The sequence below is a fragment of the Corvus brachyrhynchos genome, unplaced genomic scaffold (genome assembly GCF_000691975.1).
Source record: "Corvus brachyrhynchos isolate BGI_N302 unplaced genomic scaffold, ASM69197v1 scaffold61, whole genome shotgun sequence".
Classification (NCBI taxonomy): domain Eukaryota; kingdom Metazoa; phylum Chordata; class Aves; order Passeriformes; family Corvidae; genus Corvus; species Corvus brachyrhynchos.
In genome coordinates this window covers 8,722,548-8,742,424 of record NW_008236478.1, presented here as the reverse complement: position 1 = coordinate 8,742,424, position 19,877 = coordinate 8,722,548, and the positions used below count along the sequence as shown (strand labels likewise).

The window sequence follows — 19,877 nt, the reverse complement described above, 5'->3', positions numbered from 1 at the left end:
CTCCCGCCGCACGGCGGAGGTCCACTCCAGGATCCTGGCAGCCAAGAACGTGAAACAGTTCTTTGGCTTTGTGGCACTGGACAAAGAGGAGAAGGAGCTGGTGCAGGAGTTCCCAGTGGAGGGTGTCCAGCCGAGCCCCCAGTGGAATGCCATCACAGGCGTCTACATCTACCGGGAGAACAAGGGCTTCCCCCTCTACAGCCGCCTCCACAAATGGGCCAAAGGGGTGGAAGGGAACGGGCCAACCCCAGAAGGCCACGAACTGCTGTTTTTGGCTTCCTAAGACAGATGTGCACCAGCAGCACTTCCCCAGACTGCCTGGCAGGCCTTCCAGTATAGGTGCACTGGGAACATTCCTCCCAGCAGGATTACTTCTCTCAGCAGGTAAACAGGAATCAATAGCCGCAAGGCAGAGATTAATAAGCAATACCCCGAGCTGGGGAACCCCTCCCTCAGAGACAACAATCTCACTGCTGTTCCCAGAGACACAGGGGAGCAAAGAGCAGATGCAGCCCTTACCTCCAGGCTGCCAGTGCAGCCCACTGCCTGATGCACCAGCAGAAGCCTTGGGGAGCAAGAGATGGGCACAATGTTTCTCACTGTGATTCCTGCAGTCCCACTTGTCACCCACACAGCAGGGTTAGCCCCAGCCACCCTATACACCTACTTGTTTTATTGACATTAATATCTTACACACTTGTGTGATGCCTGTTACACAGGCAGGTCCCAGAGCACTTTACAGACTTTACAGTGCAGGGAAAAGATGGAAGCAGGGGGTAAATTCCTGGGGCAAGGAGGATGCAATAGCATCTGGGAAGGAATGGGTGAGTAACATAGCCACACACCAAAAAACTGAGAGACTAAAGCAAGAGGAATCACAATATTCCTGGTATTCAGAAAGGCACTCTGTAATTACCAAGTTGAAATTTGGGTAGGACAGCAAACTCCCTTTGTTCTTACTAAAGTGCCTGGCAATCTCTAATGAACCCAAATGGTCACCACCATGAGTTTATAAACCCAGAGGAGGCACCATCAGCAGAACAGTTTTGGGGCAAGGTAGCGAGGTGGAGACTGAGAGGAATCAGTACCCACAGTGAGCCACACCACTGTCTGCAGCTCATTGAATTTCTCATCCAGCCATTGGATAAGAGTCCTTTGTTTGGGTTGCAAGCTGCAGGAAGACCTCAACCAGAATTAGCTTTCCATATATGTATATATAAACACACATATAGTGTATGTACAATGTAACCATAGTTAGTCAGTTGCATTAATGGAGCATCTTTCTCTGAGGGGAAGGGAATGACAAAGCTGCCAGCCCAAAGAGCACATTACATTCACCCATCTGCTGCACTGGGACTGCAGCCCTGGAGCAACAAGGGACAGCATGAACAGGATGGGGGAGCAGCCCTCTCCCTACCCATCTACCACTGAATTTTCTAAAACTCTTTCCACTGCCTTAATTGGCCCCTGGAGCAGAAGGTCTCTTTTATGGACTTGGCCATACTCTGGGAAAGCAAAACCAGAAAGGTGTAAAATTACTACCCTCACCATGACACCGTGTGACTACGGCTTCACAGCTGCTCCTCTGGCATTGCTCAGTCCTTTTCTCCCAGGGGTCAGTCCTGTGTACCCAACACTGTTTAAAGAGCTGCCACGACAGAGAAGTTTGTTTTTTCTACTTGAACTGTTTTGTTACAGGTACAACTTCCTTCCACACTGTGCCATTTACCAAAAAGCCTTAAGTTGTTCAAAAAACAGCTCAAACCCACAGAACTCAGAGGGGCTTGCACACAAGGAGATTTGAAATAAATTATTAAATGAGAGTTATTTCTCATTGCCTTATGATTTTTTTTTCAGGGGGGCATAAAAGGCATAATTTAACATTCTCTTTGAACTCAAGGACTGAGAACTTATTTTTTCTTTCTATTAAACATTCACATCCTCTCCTATCCAGATCATTCTAGAATGTTTTAAAGTATTACCACATATTACAAGTTAGTAACAAGGCTTTTTAGTTATTCTTGCAGTGAGTAGCACAAATCTTGTATATCAGGATACACAATTGCAGCAAAGGAGAGAAAATTATTTTACAAGTATGGTATCTTGCAAGAAAGAGCTGGAGGGTATTCCCTCACATAAAGAGGCTGGAACACCGCTTAGTGGGTGAGGCATCCCAGGATCCCTGTTCAGCCTCTCTACAGATTTGCTTAGCATTTGTGGGAAGGCTTGGCTCCCAGCCTCACCATCAACTAATCCACAGAAATAATCAGATGGAAGTTAAATGAAATTGCATTAACTCGAGATGAAAGGGAGTTCATTTGCATTTCTTCTCACTGGCCCTTGAGTGCGAACATGCAGATGCACACGCCACCCCCACACAGCCAGCAGACACAAGGTAACTTGCTGAAACAAAGCACAGTTCCTCTTACTTCCTTTATTTCCCTTGCCTTCCTCCTTGATAGTCCTAGTTATTCTTTTGAACCACCTCCACTCTGCTTCCTTCTCTTCCCCTTCCCTCCTTTGAAGAAAAGGGGCAAGACACATAATGCTTGAGAATGGATTTTTATCCTAAGAATAAACCATGAGCACAAGCCATCTTTTGTTCTGTTTACATCCCTTCTCTCCTGCATTAAATCCACTCTCTTTCCATGTGCTGGGATGGGCTAGGGCCTTGTCCAGCTTCTCTGTTTTCCCTCCCTCTTGTTGGAGAGGCATGTTTGAGTGGACAGCTGTCAGTGAGGAGTGGAGTAAGACACTGCACTCAGAAATTTGTTTGCAATTGCAGGGATTTGGTTTTTCTCCTCTCCTCTGCCACCCTGAGCATGGTCCGACAGCCCCAGGCTTCTGCCTCTCCTGGCACATCAGCACCCTCAGGAATATCCCTGCTGTTCCTGTCACCCAATGTCCCGCAGTGACAATGCTGAGGTGAGGAACACTAACCTACACGGTTTCACACACAAGCACAAGCAGCCAGGTTAGATTTCTCACTGAAATGCCAAGAGGGAAATTGAGCCACCTAACTTACTAGCATGCTGGACCACACAAGCTGCGAGCTCACACTTTCTGCTTTTCCTCCAAAGAACGACAACAATCCCATCACAGAGCAGCCCGCAGGTCACAGCTCCCAGCAATAGGATGGGTTCAAACCAGGCTCCACCAGTACAGAGAATTACACCCAGGTCTTTCACTTTTCCTGCCAACTACAGAGACTGTAATTGCCCCAGTAGGGAAGAAGAAACAATACCTCTGAGGGATCTTGGTTTCTATTGCAACGCTTATTTACATGTTCTATTATGCAACTAATTAAACCAAAAGAAAGAGCTACCATCATTGAAACTGTGTTCTTTAAAAAAAGAAGCAGTTGGTACTGCATGTTGCAATCAGCCTCCTCCACTACAAGACCAGTAAGCAAAATCTGAGTACAGCACCCTGCTCTCCCTGGGGGCAAGAAGTGAAATGACTTGTTTCTGGATCCCAAAGGACTTGGGAAAGAAATAAATGCTGAATCATCCAGCCTCGCCAACACTGGACATTCACAGAGGCAGAACAGCTGGATCCTGCAGAGCTCTGGTTTTGAGTTTAGAGTACAGTGAGTAAAACTCTTCAAGTTTGGTACTTCAAAGCTGGGCATCCGCTTGCTAGTGTCTACACTGGATAACCACACCTGTTTGCATACCCTGTTTTTCCCCTTGCCTCAAGTTCTTCCTCTGTACAACATGGCTGATCACATCCACATCTCAGTGAAAAGTCACAATAATACAGAATTGTAAGGATATGGACCATAAGGCACTGACATCACTGACAGAGCTTTTTTAAGTACCCAAAATACCGGGCTTTTTCCAAGCAGAAGGTTACATTGGGATGACTTTTTTTCAGCTCAAAAAACCACTTCTTTCTTTGACGTCAGTGATTTGTCTTAAGAGACAATGACTACTGAAAATCACTATTTTTTCTATCATCAACCCCTAGCAACTTGTTACAACAGATGTTTGCCCAGAGAGGTTGTGAAGCCTCCAGTCTCGGGGGAAATCAAAACCAAACTGGGAGTGCACCTGAGCAACCTAGTCCTGCTGACCCCTCCTTTGAGCAGGAGCTTGAAGACTATCATCAAAAGGTTCCTTCCACCTTCAACTATGCCACAAATCCGATGTTGCTGTCAATTTCTAGAGCACAAAGGCACCTGAGATAAATCTTTGGAAGTGTTAATTCATCCAAAAGACAAGAATCTTCTCTGCCATCTTAACAGTGAGAGAAATCAATTTATAAGACATTGCTGTACTTAAAAGCAGCGTGTCATAACTGCACCATTTCCCCAGGAAAGTAAAACAGCTATGGCTGATGTTTCTTTTGATTATAAAACAGTCTGTATTTAAAAACACGGCATCAACAGACCAGGATTATTTGTAATATCTGGACAAAGCTGCAAACATTTATCAAATCTTTTCATTTGATGGTTTGTTCTTTGCAGGCTGGTTTGGTCACAGACCAATACTCTCCTGAAATTCACTGTCCACGGACAGTCGCAGGAGAACTCCACCCCTCTCAGTTCCCACACTGCACGGAAAGCCAAGTCTCTCTGCTTTCCCTTGCACCACACTTAGGTGTCAGCAAGGGAACTCTTGGTCTCCACATACTCCAGTGCTGCTCTTTTAACACCCAGGACACTTTCTGCTGTACCAAATTTCTTCTCATAATCCAGGTAGCGTTTGAAGAAGAATTTCATCTTCTTTGGTGCCAGGCTCAGGTGTATGACCCTCTCAAAGATGTCCCTGCAACAAAACAAAGTGATTCAAATCCCTGTGTTGGTGACAGCACTCAATACAAGCCGTGTACCCTGTCTTGTAACAAAGAGCAGAAAGTCAGGGGAAACATTCAGGGGAAATTGCTGCGAAGTGGTGGTGCTTGAAGAGATTCCTAACAGCTGGTCAAAATCTTCTAAAAGTAGAAGTCTTTTACTTGCTTGCAGAACTCTAAGGCTGCTGGTCAACTTAAACAATGATCCAGACACTGCAGTGGACCCTGCATTCATTAAGTGGATGTGGGAAATTACTTCCTTTTGGCACCTCTCAGAAAAAAAAAAAATTCCATTTTTATGTTACAAGATATAAAGACTGATTATTAAAGATTGATCTCACCCTTCAGATACAAGGCAATCCCTGCAGAGTGACAGATGAACCTCGATTCAAGGCCTCTATTTTCTGTCATGCAGGCCACTACTTATAAAGCAGTCCCCCCCTGGCCTATGGAACTCTGGGGTCTCCTCAGTCCCAGCAAGGATAAGCACTTCCACATACACCAGTTCTGTGAAAGAAAAAATCCCTTTTGCTCTGCTCTGGGAACCCCTACACAACCTCACACTGCAGGTACCTCTGCTCTTTTCAGGTGTGCTCTGCCCCATCCCAGCCTGCTGCACCACGACTCACCGTACTTCCTTCTGGCTGCCATGCTTGATCATGATGTCCATGTAGATGGACCAAATGTCTGTTCGCTTGGGATAGCTGCTGAGAGTGCTCTCAAAGAGGGCCTTGGCATGTTCGGTGTCCCCAGAATGGAACTCCAGCTGTGCAAACCTTGAAATGACATCCAAATCTAGAAAAAGTAATGACACGTTAGGGTATCACAGCAACTCTCTTTCATGTGAACAAACACAAGTGAGTATTACACAGGACAGAGATAGGCACAGAGACAACACCATCTCTACCCAGAGACAAAAGGCTCTGTTGTAAAGAGGTTCTGGACCAAGGTGGGATCAAAGTGGGAGAGAGAAGGGTCACAGTTCACTTCCCATTTCAGCTCTCTGCAGGAGAGAGAGGTTTATTTTTATATTCATAACGTATCATGCAGCACCCATGGGCAGCCCTACAAACCTGGGCTTAGACAAGTGAACTTTTCTAGAGGGCTGTAAAATTCAAAGCTGCCTTTGCTTTGGGTGCTTTGCTTTTGTGCGTCACAGCAAATTCTATTACAGGTGGATTTAGCAGTGACATCCAGCTTGAAAGCTCCTCTTCCCTGAGTCAGCTGGCTGCACTTTTCACTTATTACAAATGCTGTCACAGGCAGAGATATCAGAAAGCAGCCCACCCCCGTCAACATTAAGCTCCACATTAAGGCTGGGGCAGAGAGAGCTTACGTTCTTTGGTGGGCAGAGCCTTGAGAGCACGCTCCAGGAGCCTGTGTGTAGCCTCAGTCTGGCCTTGCTTCAGGAGGAAAGAGGCATATTTCAGCCACACGGATTTGTCCTGACGGAAACGCTTCAGCATCGTGTGGTACAATTCTTCTGCTTGCTGGAAGGCCAGAGTTGGGTTAGATCACACAGATTCATAACAAAGCCTCGTAGCTTTAAGACTCTTATTCTTAGGCTGGGTATCTCTGAACACTTATGACATAAAAGCAAGCATCAATGCATCCTTGCCCACTGTCGATCATAACCATTAATTCCAGTTAAGAACAGGAGAGGCCCAACGTCTGACAGCTGGAAGCTTACACAGCCAGCATTTGCAGTTTACTGGCATGACTGAATCGGATACATGCCAGGGACCTGCTTGCACTATCTCACCTTGTACTTCTCAGAAGTGGCATAGATGTCACACAGATGCTGGAAGACTTTCAGAGGTTCATTGTATTGAACTGCTCTCTCAAAGACCTTCATCAGTGTCTCCTCAGTACCATACATGTTCTCCAAGTTCAGCAGAGCTACCCAGACATTCAGCTTCTCCTGTTCTTCCCTTAAAGCAGATGTGAACAAGAATGGTTAGCCTTTTGCCAGTCTTCACCAGGTTTTTGCAAACAACCCTACACAGACTGACTGACTTGCAGCAGGCCTCCAGGACAAGAAAAAGGCCATACTGCTCCCTGAAACACCAGTTTTGGAACAGAACACAGCAGTTGATTCACACTACAGTTTTTTATCACTGTTGTTTGCAATTAAAAAACAGAAGGATGAGTCAAGAAAGCACAACATACTTAATCATGCAGTAGAGACGATTTAAGGTACAGCCCTATGGCAAAAGCAACAGGAGTTTCACCGTTTGTTTCATGGTTTGATTTAAGGACAATATCACTGGCATCATTATGCTCTTCCAAACACTTCCGACTGCCCAGAAGAATGTCTGCACTCAGGGATACCTTCGGGAGTTCCTGCACTCATGACCTGCAGCAGGTCAGCTGTGGGCCAGTGGTGGTGACTCAGGCCAGACCTTCAAAGGGCCAGGGGACAGTTGCTACCATTTAATCCTTCCGAGCTCACTGAAAGAGACTCTGCCACTCCACACACACAGACACACACTGACACTACCCGTGTTCTTCCACTACAACTACCCCGTCATGATTTATTCTTTTGGGCAAAGAAAAGCAGAGCCCCATTATTACCTGAAACTGATTGTTTTAAGTGCTCTCTCTGCCACAGCTCTGGCCTTCTCAATCTCTGTAGCCTGGAGGTGGAAAGCCATGTACTGCAGCCAGAGGATGGAGCTGTTGGGACTGCCCAGCACCAGGCGGTCGAAGTCATCTGCTGACTGGGGCTGCCGACTCGGGTCCATTAGAGCTGCCTCTACTCTGCAAAGCTCCTTCTCCTTCTTCTGCTTCTCCAGCTCCTTCTCCTTCTTTGTTTGTTTCTTTAGCTGAAAGAGCAAAATAGGAGGACTCAGGAAGGGCAGGCACTTTATGGGGAAATAGGCAGGTCCAGCTAAAGCACAGCCAGACCTCAGTACATCCAAGGCTAAACAGCTTCCACAGGAAGAGATGAGGCCAACTGTTAAAAAGAGGATAAAAATGATACACATGCCCCATCCCTTCTTATGCAGTTCACACCTCAAAGAAGAGCAGCAGTACCTGAAATCCCTTTTTTTTAAATGAAATACATTGAGGAACCGAACACTTGGCTACTCTTGCATCCCAAGTGCACGATCCACACTTCGCCCTTCTCTCTTATTCTTCCATCTTACCTTCCAGGGTAGTACTCATCACCACCCCCTTCACTCTCTAAAAATCCAACACAATTTCTCCCCGTGTACAGCTGGGGCATGTTGCTGGATCACTAAAGTGACTCTGGTCTTAATTTGGAACCAACAGTGCCATAGTTCTCTGCCTTGTTACCTTGGGCAATAAAGCATCAGCCATGCATTGCCTTTACAGAGGTGAGTTTTGAGGGACAGGGGAAATCCTGAAGAGCAAACATGAAAGGAGTTCATGAGCTTGTTTCTGATTTTGCTGAATTGCTCTCACTGGAAAACCCTTCTAAAGGTTATAGCATAAAAGAAGACTGTTTTTTGGTGTTTTTATAAATAAGAGGACTGTAACTTGAACGGTTTTTCATCTCCAGGTTTTTCTGTAAATTTACAACACTCAGGAAAGCAAAAAACAGAGCTGACATTAAATAAAAAAATGTTATGATCATGAAAACATTTGTTTGACTCTACGTACTTATTTTTTTAACAGGTCAACATGAGAAACCCTATTTTTCATGCAACCATGCTAAAATTGGGCCTTTTCTCCTCTGCTTCAGAGATATCTGCTGTGTTCAGAATAGCTGAACAAGTTCTGTGTCAGCTGTCAAAAGATGTTCCCTTGGGTTAAAAGGCTTTGCTACAGGGCAGACAGACATGCAAATACCAAAACATCACATTACAGCTACTGTGTGGTGTCTCCTGTGCAGACAACACAATTACAAAGTACCTTGGGCTGCATATCCTCCTCCTCCTCGCTCTCCGAGCTCTCTCCTTTCTGATCCAGCACAGGTATATCCACTGCACTGTCTTCATCCCAGGTGAAGCCCATGGAAACTTGCAGCCTGGGAGCTTCACCAGGCTTCCTCACCTGTTTGGAGGAAGACAGAAAATGCCCTGGGTTTTAATTGTAAATTTTTGAACTGAGATCAGACAACTGCTCTGTGCTTGTGGCATCTCTCCATTCAGTACTATCGACTTCTTGTACTTGCAAACAGCCCATCTACAAAAACATTAACTCCATGACCAGCTTTGCTGTAATTTAAATTCCATCCACCTCAAGCCATTTTCAGATGACACAAATACCAGCCTGTGTCACTCCTATCTGCAGCAGTAACACTTACTGTCTTTCAAGTCAAACTGACACATATCAACAGGGTTAGAAAGCCATTTCAGGCTCAGGTTCTCCTCCAAACTTCTCACCTTAGATTTCTTTTCAGTTGCCTCTTCCTCCTGGTCATCCTCCTCACGGTAATACACCTCAATTCCACTGTCATTTTCCTCTGCTGGGCAGATCTTCCTCTTCTTTGGCTTTGCCTCCTGCAACAAGTGGAAATGAGTGGATGGTGGAGGGCAACAACTGCGACGATCTTAAAGGCAATTCTGATCACAAAGTAAAGAGCCTGGCAGCAGAGAGAGGGCAATGCCGTGGGACAGCATCCCCCACTACTCTCTCAGCTAACAGAGAGTGGAGAATAAACCCACACTCACCTACAGAGGGTGCACAGACCAAAGGGACAGGGAACACAACTGGGCTGTTATCTCAGGTAGATCCCACCCAAAAGGAATAGTTTTTGATCTTTGTAATCCCCAATGCAATTTAATCTTTTTTTTTACCTCGTTTGTATAATTTCTCAGCCTCATCCTTCTGGTCTGAGACTGGGATCTTTCTGGTCCCTTCAGTATTTGAACCATCAAAGTCCTTTAGCATGTCCTGTGCAATCACACCCATACCTGACCACTTTCAGAATTTCCTCTTCTCCTTTTTGTCTTCAGCTTAGGCTCTTCTCTTTGTTCATCATCTGGCTCTTTTTTCTCTTCCTCTGCACCATATTGTGGTAGGCCTAGGGATTCAGGCAAGACACTTGGCATCCCAGTGTCCTCAGGCAGGAGAGAGAGCTCAATATGTTTTTCTCTTCTATTTACACTGTGGTGCATCGCCAGGAGTAGCAGGACAGAAGAATAAGAAAAAAATCAGAGCATTTACAATGACTGCAAGGATCTGAACTTCTTTCAAACTTTCCTGTCTTTTATCCTCCCTCTTTCCATCCTCCCCTCCTCCGTCCTCTCCTTTCTACTAATTCATAGTCCCTTTTAAAGAACATTGAACCTACCCAAGCACTTTGGCAGTGAGCAGTTTTCCCTCAGGCAGGTACTTTTCGTATAAGGAGTGTTTCTGTACAAAGTACGGGGAAACATTCTGGAACAGGATTCGACCCAGGAGAGAAGTGGACAAGCTGAGAAGAGGAAGAAAACCAAATATAAGTATTCTACAGCAGGGGGAAAGAAAAATAAAGTGCACTTCTATAAAGTGTCTCACTAACTTTCTCTACTTCAATTTCATATGTTAAAGACAGTATCCATGACATCTTGATTCCCAGGAGGAAATTCATTTTGCAACCTCAAATTATGCCAGAGACCATCCCCAAATGAGATTCCATAATCGTACATTCAAAATAAATTCTCCAAGACACATCACTTGCCAGAATAATTTTCTTAAGCTACTCACCCAAAGAATACACCTGATGGAGTAACCGATTTGACATAGCCTCTCACTAGCTGGCCTTTTTTAACATCCTTAATACTCACTATTTCAATATCCTCCACTTTGCTGTTCACCTTCGGATTTAGCCTAAAAGAAAAGAGAGGTTAGAAGTTAAAGTACTCATCTGAATAATCCCCATTCTGCTCTGGATAGCAGAAAATAGATCAGTATTAACAACAGCTAGTACTCCCTGGAAAACATATTGGATCAAAGACACCCTTCAGTTTATTCAAATGTACTAATGGACTACCTGCATCTCTGCCAAACTCTACATAGCATTAGGGAATACATATGCTGCTGCAAACAAAGCCAAACACATCAGCCTTCCCCGACACTAAGAAAATGGGGAGAGTAAAATGCTGTCTGAAATTTGGCACAGCATTTGCTTGGTGTTTCCCCCATTTATTTCTAAGATACTTAATTCCACACTTTTGTTCCATAAGGAAGACAAAGCAAGCGGCTCAGTTTTAAGAGACATTTAGGGCCAAGTCTATTATTTAATCAGAACTGTTAAAATGCAGCTGAACATTGAAACATAATGTTTGTATTGCAAATTCAATGGTAGAACTCTCCCTTTCTTCCCAAATGAACAAACAAAAAAAAGAAAACGTAGACCTAGAAACTATGACAAACAGAAATGAAATCTGAACCCACTTGAGCAGCTTTATGTTAAGTGTCAGACCCTTCAGTGTTTGCTGATACACAGGAAAAAACCTTGCTGAAGTAGGAATGAGTACCACCCCTTACAAAAAAAAGCATTCCTCATTCTTTTAACACTTCTCACTGATCTTCCCAAACAAACTGTATTTCAGGATAATTTTTTTCACTAGTAGGAGATCAACAGACTAGAGGGATGACACATACCGGGACTGCCGGAGAGATAGCTGGATTTTACCATTCTCATTGGAGAGGATGTAACACCTGCACGGCAGAGCATGGGGAGAAAATAGAAAGCTTTTTTACACACTAAAAAAAAGCCACAGGTAGGAAATAGACATTTACACTAGCAGGAAAAGAAACAAAGCACTCTGTTCCTTGGAGCACTTTCTGTCTAATACAAACCAGCATGACACAATAGTTCATAAAACTAGATAAAGGACTTTTGAAACATGTCTACTTGATTTACCCAGTCTCTACTGCCAGTACAAAAGAGTTAAAGATCACCTGAAATCACTTGGCCTGTTGCACTCTCCAACATTCCCAACAAGTATGTGAAGCAGGGAAATGCAATTGCTTGTGCATTACAAATGTAAAACCAACTCAATTGCTAAACAGCCCACAGAACCACTGCACAGCTGGGATACCTGGCCACCCTTAGCCCCACCAGCACCTTAGCTAACAGAGTAGCTACTCTCAAAAAGACAGTCCATGAAGACAGCTGAAAAGGGGCTTCTTCATAAACGGAAAATACAAGACCTTCACCCAAACATATATAAGGGAAGTCAGCATCACTTCTTAGCCACAGACTGACCTTACAGTCTGGCACCATCTCATGGCAGTGAAAAGCCTGTCACTGAAGGAGGATATTTCTAAGCCTTGCAGCTTGAGGGAACAAGGAGGACAATTACTGACCTGACAATCTTGCCAACTTTGAACTTCCCCAGAGGGTCCTCTGTGTAAGTATCACTCAGGTGAAAGATGCTAACTTTGCCAGTCTTCCCACCTGGCAGTGCAATGGTCAAACCAATGTGTGGAGTCACCTTTGTTATCATGCCTACAGAGATGGTGTCCTGCTCCAGTGACTGAATTCCTGGAAAAGATGAAGGAGGGAAAGGGCTTCGTAATACTTGAAAACATGAAGCAACAGAGGTAGTAAGTTAGTGTAGCTGATTTTAGTTGCCTAGTCACATATTAAATGCACAAACTTTTGGTAAGGTGCAGTCTATGCCATCTCTGTTCACAGTAATGTTTGCCTTGGTAGCCCAGACAAGGTCCCTTAGTTGCATAATTCCAAGATCCAGAATAACTGACGAATGCTGATAAATGTACCATCTCATGTCTGAGATTAGAAGGAAATATATTCAGAAGGGCTCTGAGAAGGGCTTCAGGCTGAGATACTAGCAAAGTGATTCTTTATTCTAGAGGTCTGACCTCCCTTGTCTTAGATGCTGCTACATCTGGGTCAGGGTCCCGGGGGTTAGTCCTGTTCTACAGCTTGGCTCTGGAGTGTAACACCTTCACCTGAGGGGTCAGTGCAGGCCCAACTCTGAGTAAAGCATCACATGTGGTGGGGTCCTGCTGTTAAGGCTCCACAATACCTGTGAGTGACAAGCAGAGGTTTGTTTCAGTGGCATCTGTTCCAGTCACTGTAGCTGATATTGCCTGGCCATTTTTAAAGCTCTTTTCTGGATGTTTTAAGACCTGAAATAAAAGACACATTTCCACTTATTTCCAGAAAATGAGCTTTGCACAGCTCTGACTAGTGTTTCCCCTACGAAAACATCCTTTACACATCCTATAAACATCTTTGATGTGCAGTTGACTGATAGCTCAGCACTGCTTCAATGGCTCGCCAAACTAGCTACAGGCACAGTACTTGCTTGTCAGCAAGGGGCAGCAATACCTAAAGGGCAGAGCACTGGGTTATGAGTTCACACAGATGTCAGAAGTGTCTGCAGTCATTACTTGTGGCCATGTGGGTGGAAAAAAAAAAAGTCTGTGTAGCTCAGCAGTAACAGCCTCTTACCTTGGTGTTCAGAGACAGCAGCAGGTGAGGAACTCTTCCTCGAATGTCAGGGCCAACTTCTACCTCCAGCCAGTTTTTGAGCACGTTATACTAAAAAGACACCAAATAACCAGAGAAGACAGCATGACACCTTGGGGGAAAACAAAAATCTTCCCTGGCAGAATTTTTTCATTAAGTTTTAAAGCTAAAAATAATTATTTTTATAATTATTTTTTATAATTATTTATAATTTAAAAATAATTAGAAACAAAGCCTTGGCTTTTGCACCAAGCAAAATGGTGGTTTGGATCCTATTCTTACAAGCATAACACTGCTGTGGTTCACAGGCAAGTGCACACAGGGGACAGCAGCAAGCGTTCTTTGGGCTGGTGGCACATTCAAAGGCCATTTCACTAGAGCCTGTTGGCAACAAACAGGCCTGTCAAAGAGGACAAGTCAGTCTGACTCCATCAAATACAGAAATTTTTTGTTTCCTTCCCCTACTTTCCCTGTAAGACACTGCAGTTGCCATGGGCCACTCTCACAGTTAATGAAGACCATAGTCTTCAGTATTTAGGTCTGAGCTAAGGCCCCCTGAGCTCACCCCCACTTGCTGCCTCCCCCAGCACACTTCCTAGGAAGACTCTGACCTCACCTTCTTTACAAAACAGGTGACTGTCTGTCCAACATTGTACAGTCCGAGTTTCTTGAGGGAACTGTCTTCTTTAAGGTTCAGCATTGCTGTGAATTCCCCTTCTTTTTCACTGTTTGCAAAAGAAGAAAGAGGACATTAGTAAAACAGCTTTGGTCCTAATGATAAAGATGGAAGTTAGAAACCCAGGGGAATGTGGTGAGCTAGTACTACTGTGACAATGTCCCCAACTGCATTTTTCTGCAAGGAATTAATTCTTCCCTGATCATAAGGGGGAATCTTTCTGACATGAATAGACATGACAGAGTCCAGATTGGCAGAACCTGAAGCCAAAAGAACATTCAAAGGAAATTATGTGCCAGGAGAGCACTGTGATGTTTAACACAGCTACAGGACCCAAGTTAATGTGGAAAAGAGAGTAAGAGGTCTTGCCTCACGGCATACATGTGGAGGTCCTTGCTCATGGCCAGCTCCTTCACAAGTGGGACATACAGGGGACAGGACATCCAAGGATACAAGGTCTGTAAAGGACGTGCAGACAGCACAGAGGCCAACCCCTACCTTGGTCGAATGCTGAGCTCTGGAATGGATTGTGTGAAGTGTGGATGGGTAATAGGCAGGTACCTAAATAAGAGGAAAAGGATCAAAGTTTCTCATGATCTCCCCAGGCCCCAATCACCCACATTTAATCCCTCTGCACTGGCAAAAAAACCCCAGGTGCAAGCCCTCTAAAACTATCAGAGCCTTCCAGTTCCAGTTCTTCCTATTACTATTTCAGTGGAAATTTAGGTAACCAAAATACCCCAGCAAATTTAGTCCCTGGAGGCTGTATTTAGGGCTTCCACTGGATCTTAATAGTTTAGACATCTTTTTTTCTTGCAATCTATACTCAAGATAAATACAGTGACACAGGTAGAAAAAGAATTCACTGAAAGCTGGATCTGGGATAGAATGTAACAACAGATTTCCTCAGGTCTCAACTACTCCAGCAAAGGCAGCTGTAACAGCACCTGTTGACAGAAGATGTCCTAGATGACCTGAATTGAAACACAAACTGCTTCACCCTTTGCATTCCCCCAGAAGCAATACCATGTACAAGTCTCCCCACCTGTGAGTATTCACATCTCTGCCTCCAATGACTCGAGCAGTCACTTTCTGTCCAGCTTTCAGAGTAGAAGTTGGAAAAGAGCCTAGGGGCACTTCATCCAGAATCCGAGAGGCATGGATTGAACCTGTCAGCTTGTCATCAATAGCCACAGTGACGTGGGTTGGTTTGACGGATTTAACGGTACCAGTAACAACATCCCCCGGGGACAGCGAGTGTTTCACAGCAGGAAGCACCTCCTCTAATGCCGTCTCCGATTCGTTCCTCACCCTTACAAAAACATTCTTCTTGGCTGGGCCTTGTACTGCTGGCAAGACCCCGTGGTCATTCTCCTTCACTGCTTTTAAGGTTATAGAGATTGTCTGTCCCACCCCCAGTTTCTCTGAGTCGAAGCGGAAGGTGTCGTTGAAGTGGCAGGCGATGGGGACAGCTGCCAGCTGGCCTGTTTCCAGCAGAGACACGATGGCAAAGTGCTCTGTGATGTGCTGCACCACCGCAGAGTGCTGGGAGTTCTCTCGGAGCCGCTAGACAGAAATGGACAGAGTGACTCCTCCTGCTGAGATTTTGATTTCCTCCACTCTACCTCCCACCGTTCTAAAAAACGAAACGGCCCCCCCTTGAAATTTATTAATCACCTACAGTTTGCCACACAAGCAGAAACATACAAACCCAAAAACAGAACACACACTCACTCGCTTGGGTCTTTGCTTTAACAGTTCTTCCCGAAGAGAAACATACACCTCGGATGTGAGGGCATCCACATGAAGAACAATGGCCTTCCTTTTCTCACCAGGAGCAATATTTTTGTCTACAAATGAGAATAAAGAGATTATGTCCTGACGACAGTGAAGAATTCTGAGCAACTGTGATAGTGGTACATGACAAAAGGTTTAATTCCTGAAGGCCAAAGAGTGCTTAATTACTATTGTATCTGAGCCAAATTAGTAATAAACATATAATAAGTCTCTTTAGGAACAGATTCTTACAACATTAATAGCAATGAGAAAGAGAGCTTTTTATTTGGAAAAAAGTTTAATGCTTTCTTCAGTGCTTTACTAAGTTGATTTATGAAGATGCAACTCTTAAATAATGAAGACAAGGCCGACTAAAAACAAAGTCAAGATAATATAGGTTTTGAAAAAGATTTTCCTAACATTTGCACAAAACTATCATCAGTCTATCTGTTGCTAAGGGAAAAAAAAGAAACTCTTCTGACACAGAAGTGCTAGGGTTATTACTTCTGCTGAAGTCAGAGGTTTATCTTGCTTTCATTATTTCAGCAAGTACGTGTTTGCACAAAATGACACCCTTCTTTAATTTTTGAATTGGAAAATACTGAAATTACAGTCCTGTTTTAAAGTCATTGATTTTTCAAGAAAAATTGACAGCAATTTCAGATATTCCTTGGAGTATGTTCTTTCTAAAGGAAGAAGGAAAAAACCAAGAAAGCTGGAGCTTGTATTAATACTTGTCTATACACAGTATGGTTCAACTAAGGATCTCTGGGCACAAACTAGATGCCCAAAATACGAGACAGGATTAACAGAGGCACAGGGAAGTTTGTACTATATTTTCTGAATCACATAGATGGGCCAGCAAGACATTGGGAAATTTAACTACTCTTCAAGGCCATCCCTATTCTGACCAGACTTCTCCCTGTTAGTTCCTCATCAGCAGAATTCATTTTGGGAGAGGTTTCAAAGCAGAAGGCTGAAAACCAACACAAGCAAAGGAAAGACCCTCACCTCCCAAATGGTAGCGGGTGGCAGTTACAGTCAAGCCTGTGACAGAGCTGCCACTGAACAGTGCTGAGCCATCCTCCCTCACGTCCTGCACGACCAGATGCACTCCCTTCCCAGGCACCAACTCACAAATGCTGGGGTCCCCTAAATAAAGGAAAGAAAAAGTGGGAAGTCAGTGTTGCTTATGTTGTTTCTTTGCAAAACAAAGACAAGGCTTTGCATTTACTCAGTGGTACATGAAGCATTCATCTGCCTTCATAAGGGAAAACAAAGCCTAGGCTCCTGAATCTGTAGAAATACAAAGTAAATTCTGAGAGTTAATCAAAGTAGAAACACTTTTGTGACACTAAGGACCTAATAATTTTGGCGAGAATATTTTCCAATCTTACAGGAACACTGGCACCCAGCATTGCATGTGGAAAAAAGTGAAAGCAAAATAGATTAACACTAGAAGCACAAAACAGACCTGTCACTTCACAATTACAGGAAACAAACATTAGAAAGTACTGGATATAAGAAGAATCTTAAAAAGACAAAGTCAGAATTTGATAAAAGCACTAGAAAAACAGCATGTGAGAAAACCCTTGCTGGAGGACCTGTAATGCATGTAGGCAAATCTATTTGAACAAACTCATCCTCATGGGAGTACTGTGTTTGGGTTATCACAAGCACTTGACCCAAAATCAATGCAAGAGGCTTAGCAGACTTCAATGAAAGCAGTTTCTTTGGCTTGTTCCAGCTGTACTTACAAAAAGCCTCTTGTCAATGGCAGGCACTGCACACACATCCTTTTTCTAACAAGCTACTTTGGGAAGTGAACTCTTTGCTTGAACTGAACTTCCTTTCACTTAAATGTTTTTCTCTTCTTGTTCCTTTAGAGCTCCTTTCTTTTTTTTTTTTTTTTTGGCCCTGATACCCTTTAGCAGAACATTTACGATCTTTTACCTCTTCTCAACAAGTCCCTGATTTCTTTCAGCTCCTTGAAATATTGATTCAGGAGGGCAAAGCTCTCTGCAGCAGAATCCCCTGAGCTGCACTCGGACACCTTCAGATTGAGGAGCACACGCTGCTTCTCCTCATCAGTGCTCATCACCTTTGCAATCACAGTCTGTCCAACCACAAAGTGGTCCTTGGTGTCTGTCACAAACTTGTCACTCATGCTCTGTGCAAAGGAAACAGAGGGCAAGGTTACTGAGCACAGCTGGTACTGATCAACCACCCACAGAGCTGTTCAGAAGGGTTTGAGTTAAGACTTCATGAAAATGCATAAGAGAAATTAACAAAGACTAAGAGAAACCCATCAATTAAAATTAACCACTGAGGTCACATGAAATCCTTGTTGAAGCTTAAGCTCACTTGAATGAAGTGCCTAATTTCTTTTTGGAAGTGGTTTAAAAGGCAAACCAAAACCCTTTTACCCTGCAGCAGGAAGCTGTGCAAATGCAGGGCCTGCAGCCCAGTTGTTCCCTCCCTGTTATTGTACCTTTGCTAAAACCATGTTTCAAGCAGCCTGATCACACACATGCTGCTTACTGAAGTGGAGGCATCGCTTACCACTTTAGGTGCCAGTCCTGTCACACCAAAAGGGAACTCCACAAACACTCCAAAGGGCATCACATTCCTCACATAACCAGTCAACAGCATGTCAGGCTGGATTTCAGAGAAGCTTCTCACAACTTGCTCCTCCTGTACAGCAGAAATCACTGCAGACTTTCTGCTCAAGATCTGAACAACCAGTTAAGAAAAATGGGAAAAGATGAATGAAAGGAGCACAATGCCAAGCAAATCTCTCAGTGCTGCTAATCACTGGGCTAAAGCACTTGCTGCAAGTTAGAGTATAGGAGCTCTAAATGCTGTAATTTTAATTTCTGTCTTGATCTTCCTACACAAAAAGTTAGCAACTCATGTCTCTTAAAGTGCTCAGCATTAAAGATGCATGCTTCACAGTAGCAGAAATATCAACTTCCTAACAATTCAGTTCAGATTTTTGATATAAAAGCAGCAAAAATTTCCCTAAGGTTGTGATATGAGTAACAGCTCAGAAGCTGGTTGGGAAAACAAGTCAGGTCACAATCTCGTTCTGAAGAGATTCTAGTCCCAGCTGAGCCTCACTTCTAGCACAAGTTGTAATGACTCTCTGAAGTATCCCTAGCTTGACAGGCACTTCCACTTCACTAACTAGTCTATCTTCTCTTTTGCAGATACTCTGGATTCCTGAGAGATACCTCCTTCCTCAGGCTTTGTTTGCCTGGTTGAGGTGGCAAAGGATACAATGTGCTCTCCCTTGACACTTAGATACATAACTCTGGGCAGGACATCTCCCTCTTGAAGACAGTGCCACAGGAGCTTGGAGGTAGCAACAAAGTCAGACAGGTGCAGTGTGGGGATCCAGGCTACCACATTGTCTTCATCTTCTAAGATGGAAACTTCTAACCCATTATCTTTCTTCTTCAAGATTTTCACATCAACTATCTGAAAAGAGAGCAAGTACAGTGATATAAATTCCATGGGTTTTTGAAGTCATCTCTTTTGATGCACAGGGTACCAAATGATGTGCTGCAGGGGATCTGATGTTGCCTCCCAGCAATACATGAAAAACTCCCACATCAACAGGGCTGAGCTTAAAAATCATGCCAGCACAGAAGGTAAAATAAAAACTATTTTTCAGCTCCCAGAGAAATAAAGAGCTGGAAACATTCTCTTGGTTGTGACTTTTCATTTGAAAGGCGAAGGGAATAATTTAATCAAGATTAGAACTGTCTTGTTCCTGCATTAGCAAGATCTGCAGGGAGTTGGAAACTGTTCATTGCACAAACAGGGAAACATTTCAAAACATTTCTCTAAAGCTGTCTTTTTCCAGGGAGCAGCTTTTGGAGCAAGAAAATCAGCAGCATCGAGAAAATAAAATAAGAGGACTCCACCTAGGAGTAGGAGCACTAATTGGTACCTCCAGAAGGACTCTCCTGGGACTCCTTCATCCTGACCTCTGAAAACAGATCCAGGAGGCCAACCACACAGTAAGAAATGCACATTTAACACTAGTTCCTGACCACCGTCAGCTTTCTTGAAGCAAAGTTGTTCAAAGTGATACCAAATCATATGGAAAATAAGTAGGAAAAGGCTAAAAAGGAATCAGCCATTGAATTCAATACCTCTCCTGTTTGATATTTCACTTCCTGTTTCTCCTTTGGAGTACATTTCCATTTGTCCTCAGGGCCAGGCTTG

The 19,877-nt window shown here is 43.9% G+C and overlaps 2 protein-coding genes across 2 annotated transcripts in view; one reads left to right on the top strand and one right to left on the bottom strand.

The window, feature by feature from the left end:
* The window catches only part of CALHM2 (calcium homeostasis modulator 2), a 5,530-nt gene extending 3,703 nt beyond the window's left edge, over positions 1-1,827 (top strand). Inside the window, exon 4 of the mRNA XM_008643965.2 lies at positions 1-1,827. Within this exon, the coding sequence (XP_008642187.1) occupies positions 1-283 (283 nt within the window). The 3' untranslated portion in view covers positions 284-1,827.
* A 1,968-nt stretch (positions 1,828-3,795) lies between these two features.
* Positions 3,796-19,877, bottom strand: part of PDCD11 (programmed cell death 11) — a 24,908-nt gene continuing 8,826 nt past the window's right edge. The window contains exons 15-37 of the mRNA XM_008643862.2: positions 19,805-19,873; positions 18,924-19,124; positions 18,207-18,377; positions 17,598-17,814; positions 16,656-16,796; positions 15,603-15,718; positions 14,914-15,434; positions 14,367-14,429; positions 13,809-13,917; positions 13,175-13,264; positions 12,747-12,849; positions 12,061-12,238; positions 11,353-11,409; positions 10,453-10,575; positions 10,058-10,180; positions 9,678-9,870; positions 9,147-9,263; positions 8,674-8,814; positions 7,369-7,619; positions 6,557-6,725; positions 6,131-6,284; positions 5,424-5,589; positions 3,796-4,769 (exon numbers count right to left, since the gene is read on the bottom strand). Of these exons, the coding sequence (XP_008642084.1) occupies positions 4,598-4,769; positions 5,424-5,589; positions 6,131-6,284; positions 6,557-6,725; positions 7,369-7,619; positions 8,674-8,814; positions 9,147-9,263; positions 9,678-9,870; positions 10,058-10,180; positions 10,453-10,575; positions 11,353-11,409; positions 12,061-12,238; positions 12,747-12,849; positions 13,175-13,264; positions 13,809-13,917; positions 14,367-14,429; positions 14,914-15,434; positions 15,603-15,718; positions 16,656-16,796; positions 17,598-17,814; positions 18,207-18,377; positions 18,924-19,124; positions 19,805-19,873 (3,645 nt within the window). The 3' untranslated portion in view covers positions 3,796-4,597. The remainder of the gene's footprint in view (positions 4,770-5,423; positions 5,590-6,130; positions 6,285-6,556; positions 6,726-7,368; positions 7,620-8,673; positions 8,815-9,146; positions 9,264-9,677; positions 9,871-10,057; positions 10,181-10,452; positions 10,576-11,352; positions 11,410-12,060; positions 12,239-12,746; positions 12,850-13,174; positions 13,265-13,808; positions 13,918-14,366; positions 14,430-14,913; positions 15,435-15,602; positions 15,719-16,655; positions 16,797-17,597; positions 17,815-18,206; positions 18,378-18,923; positions 19,125-19,804; positions 19,874-19,877) is intronic.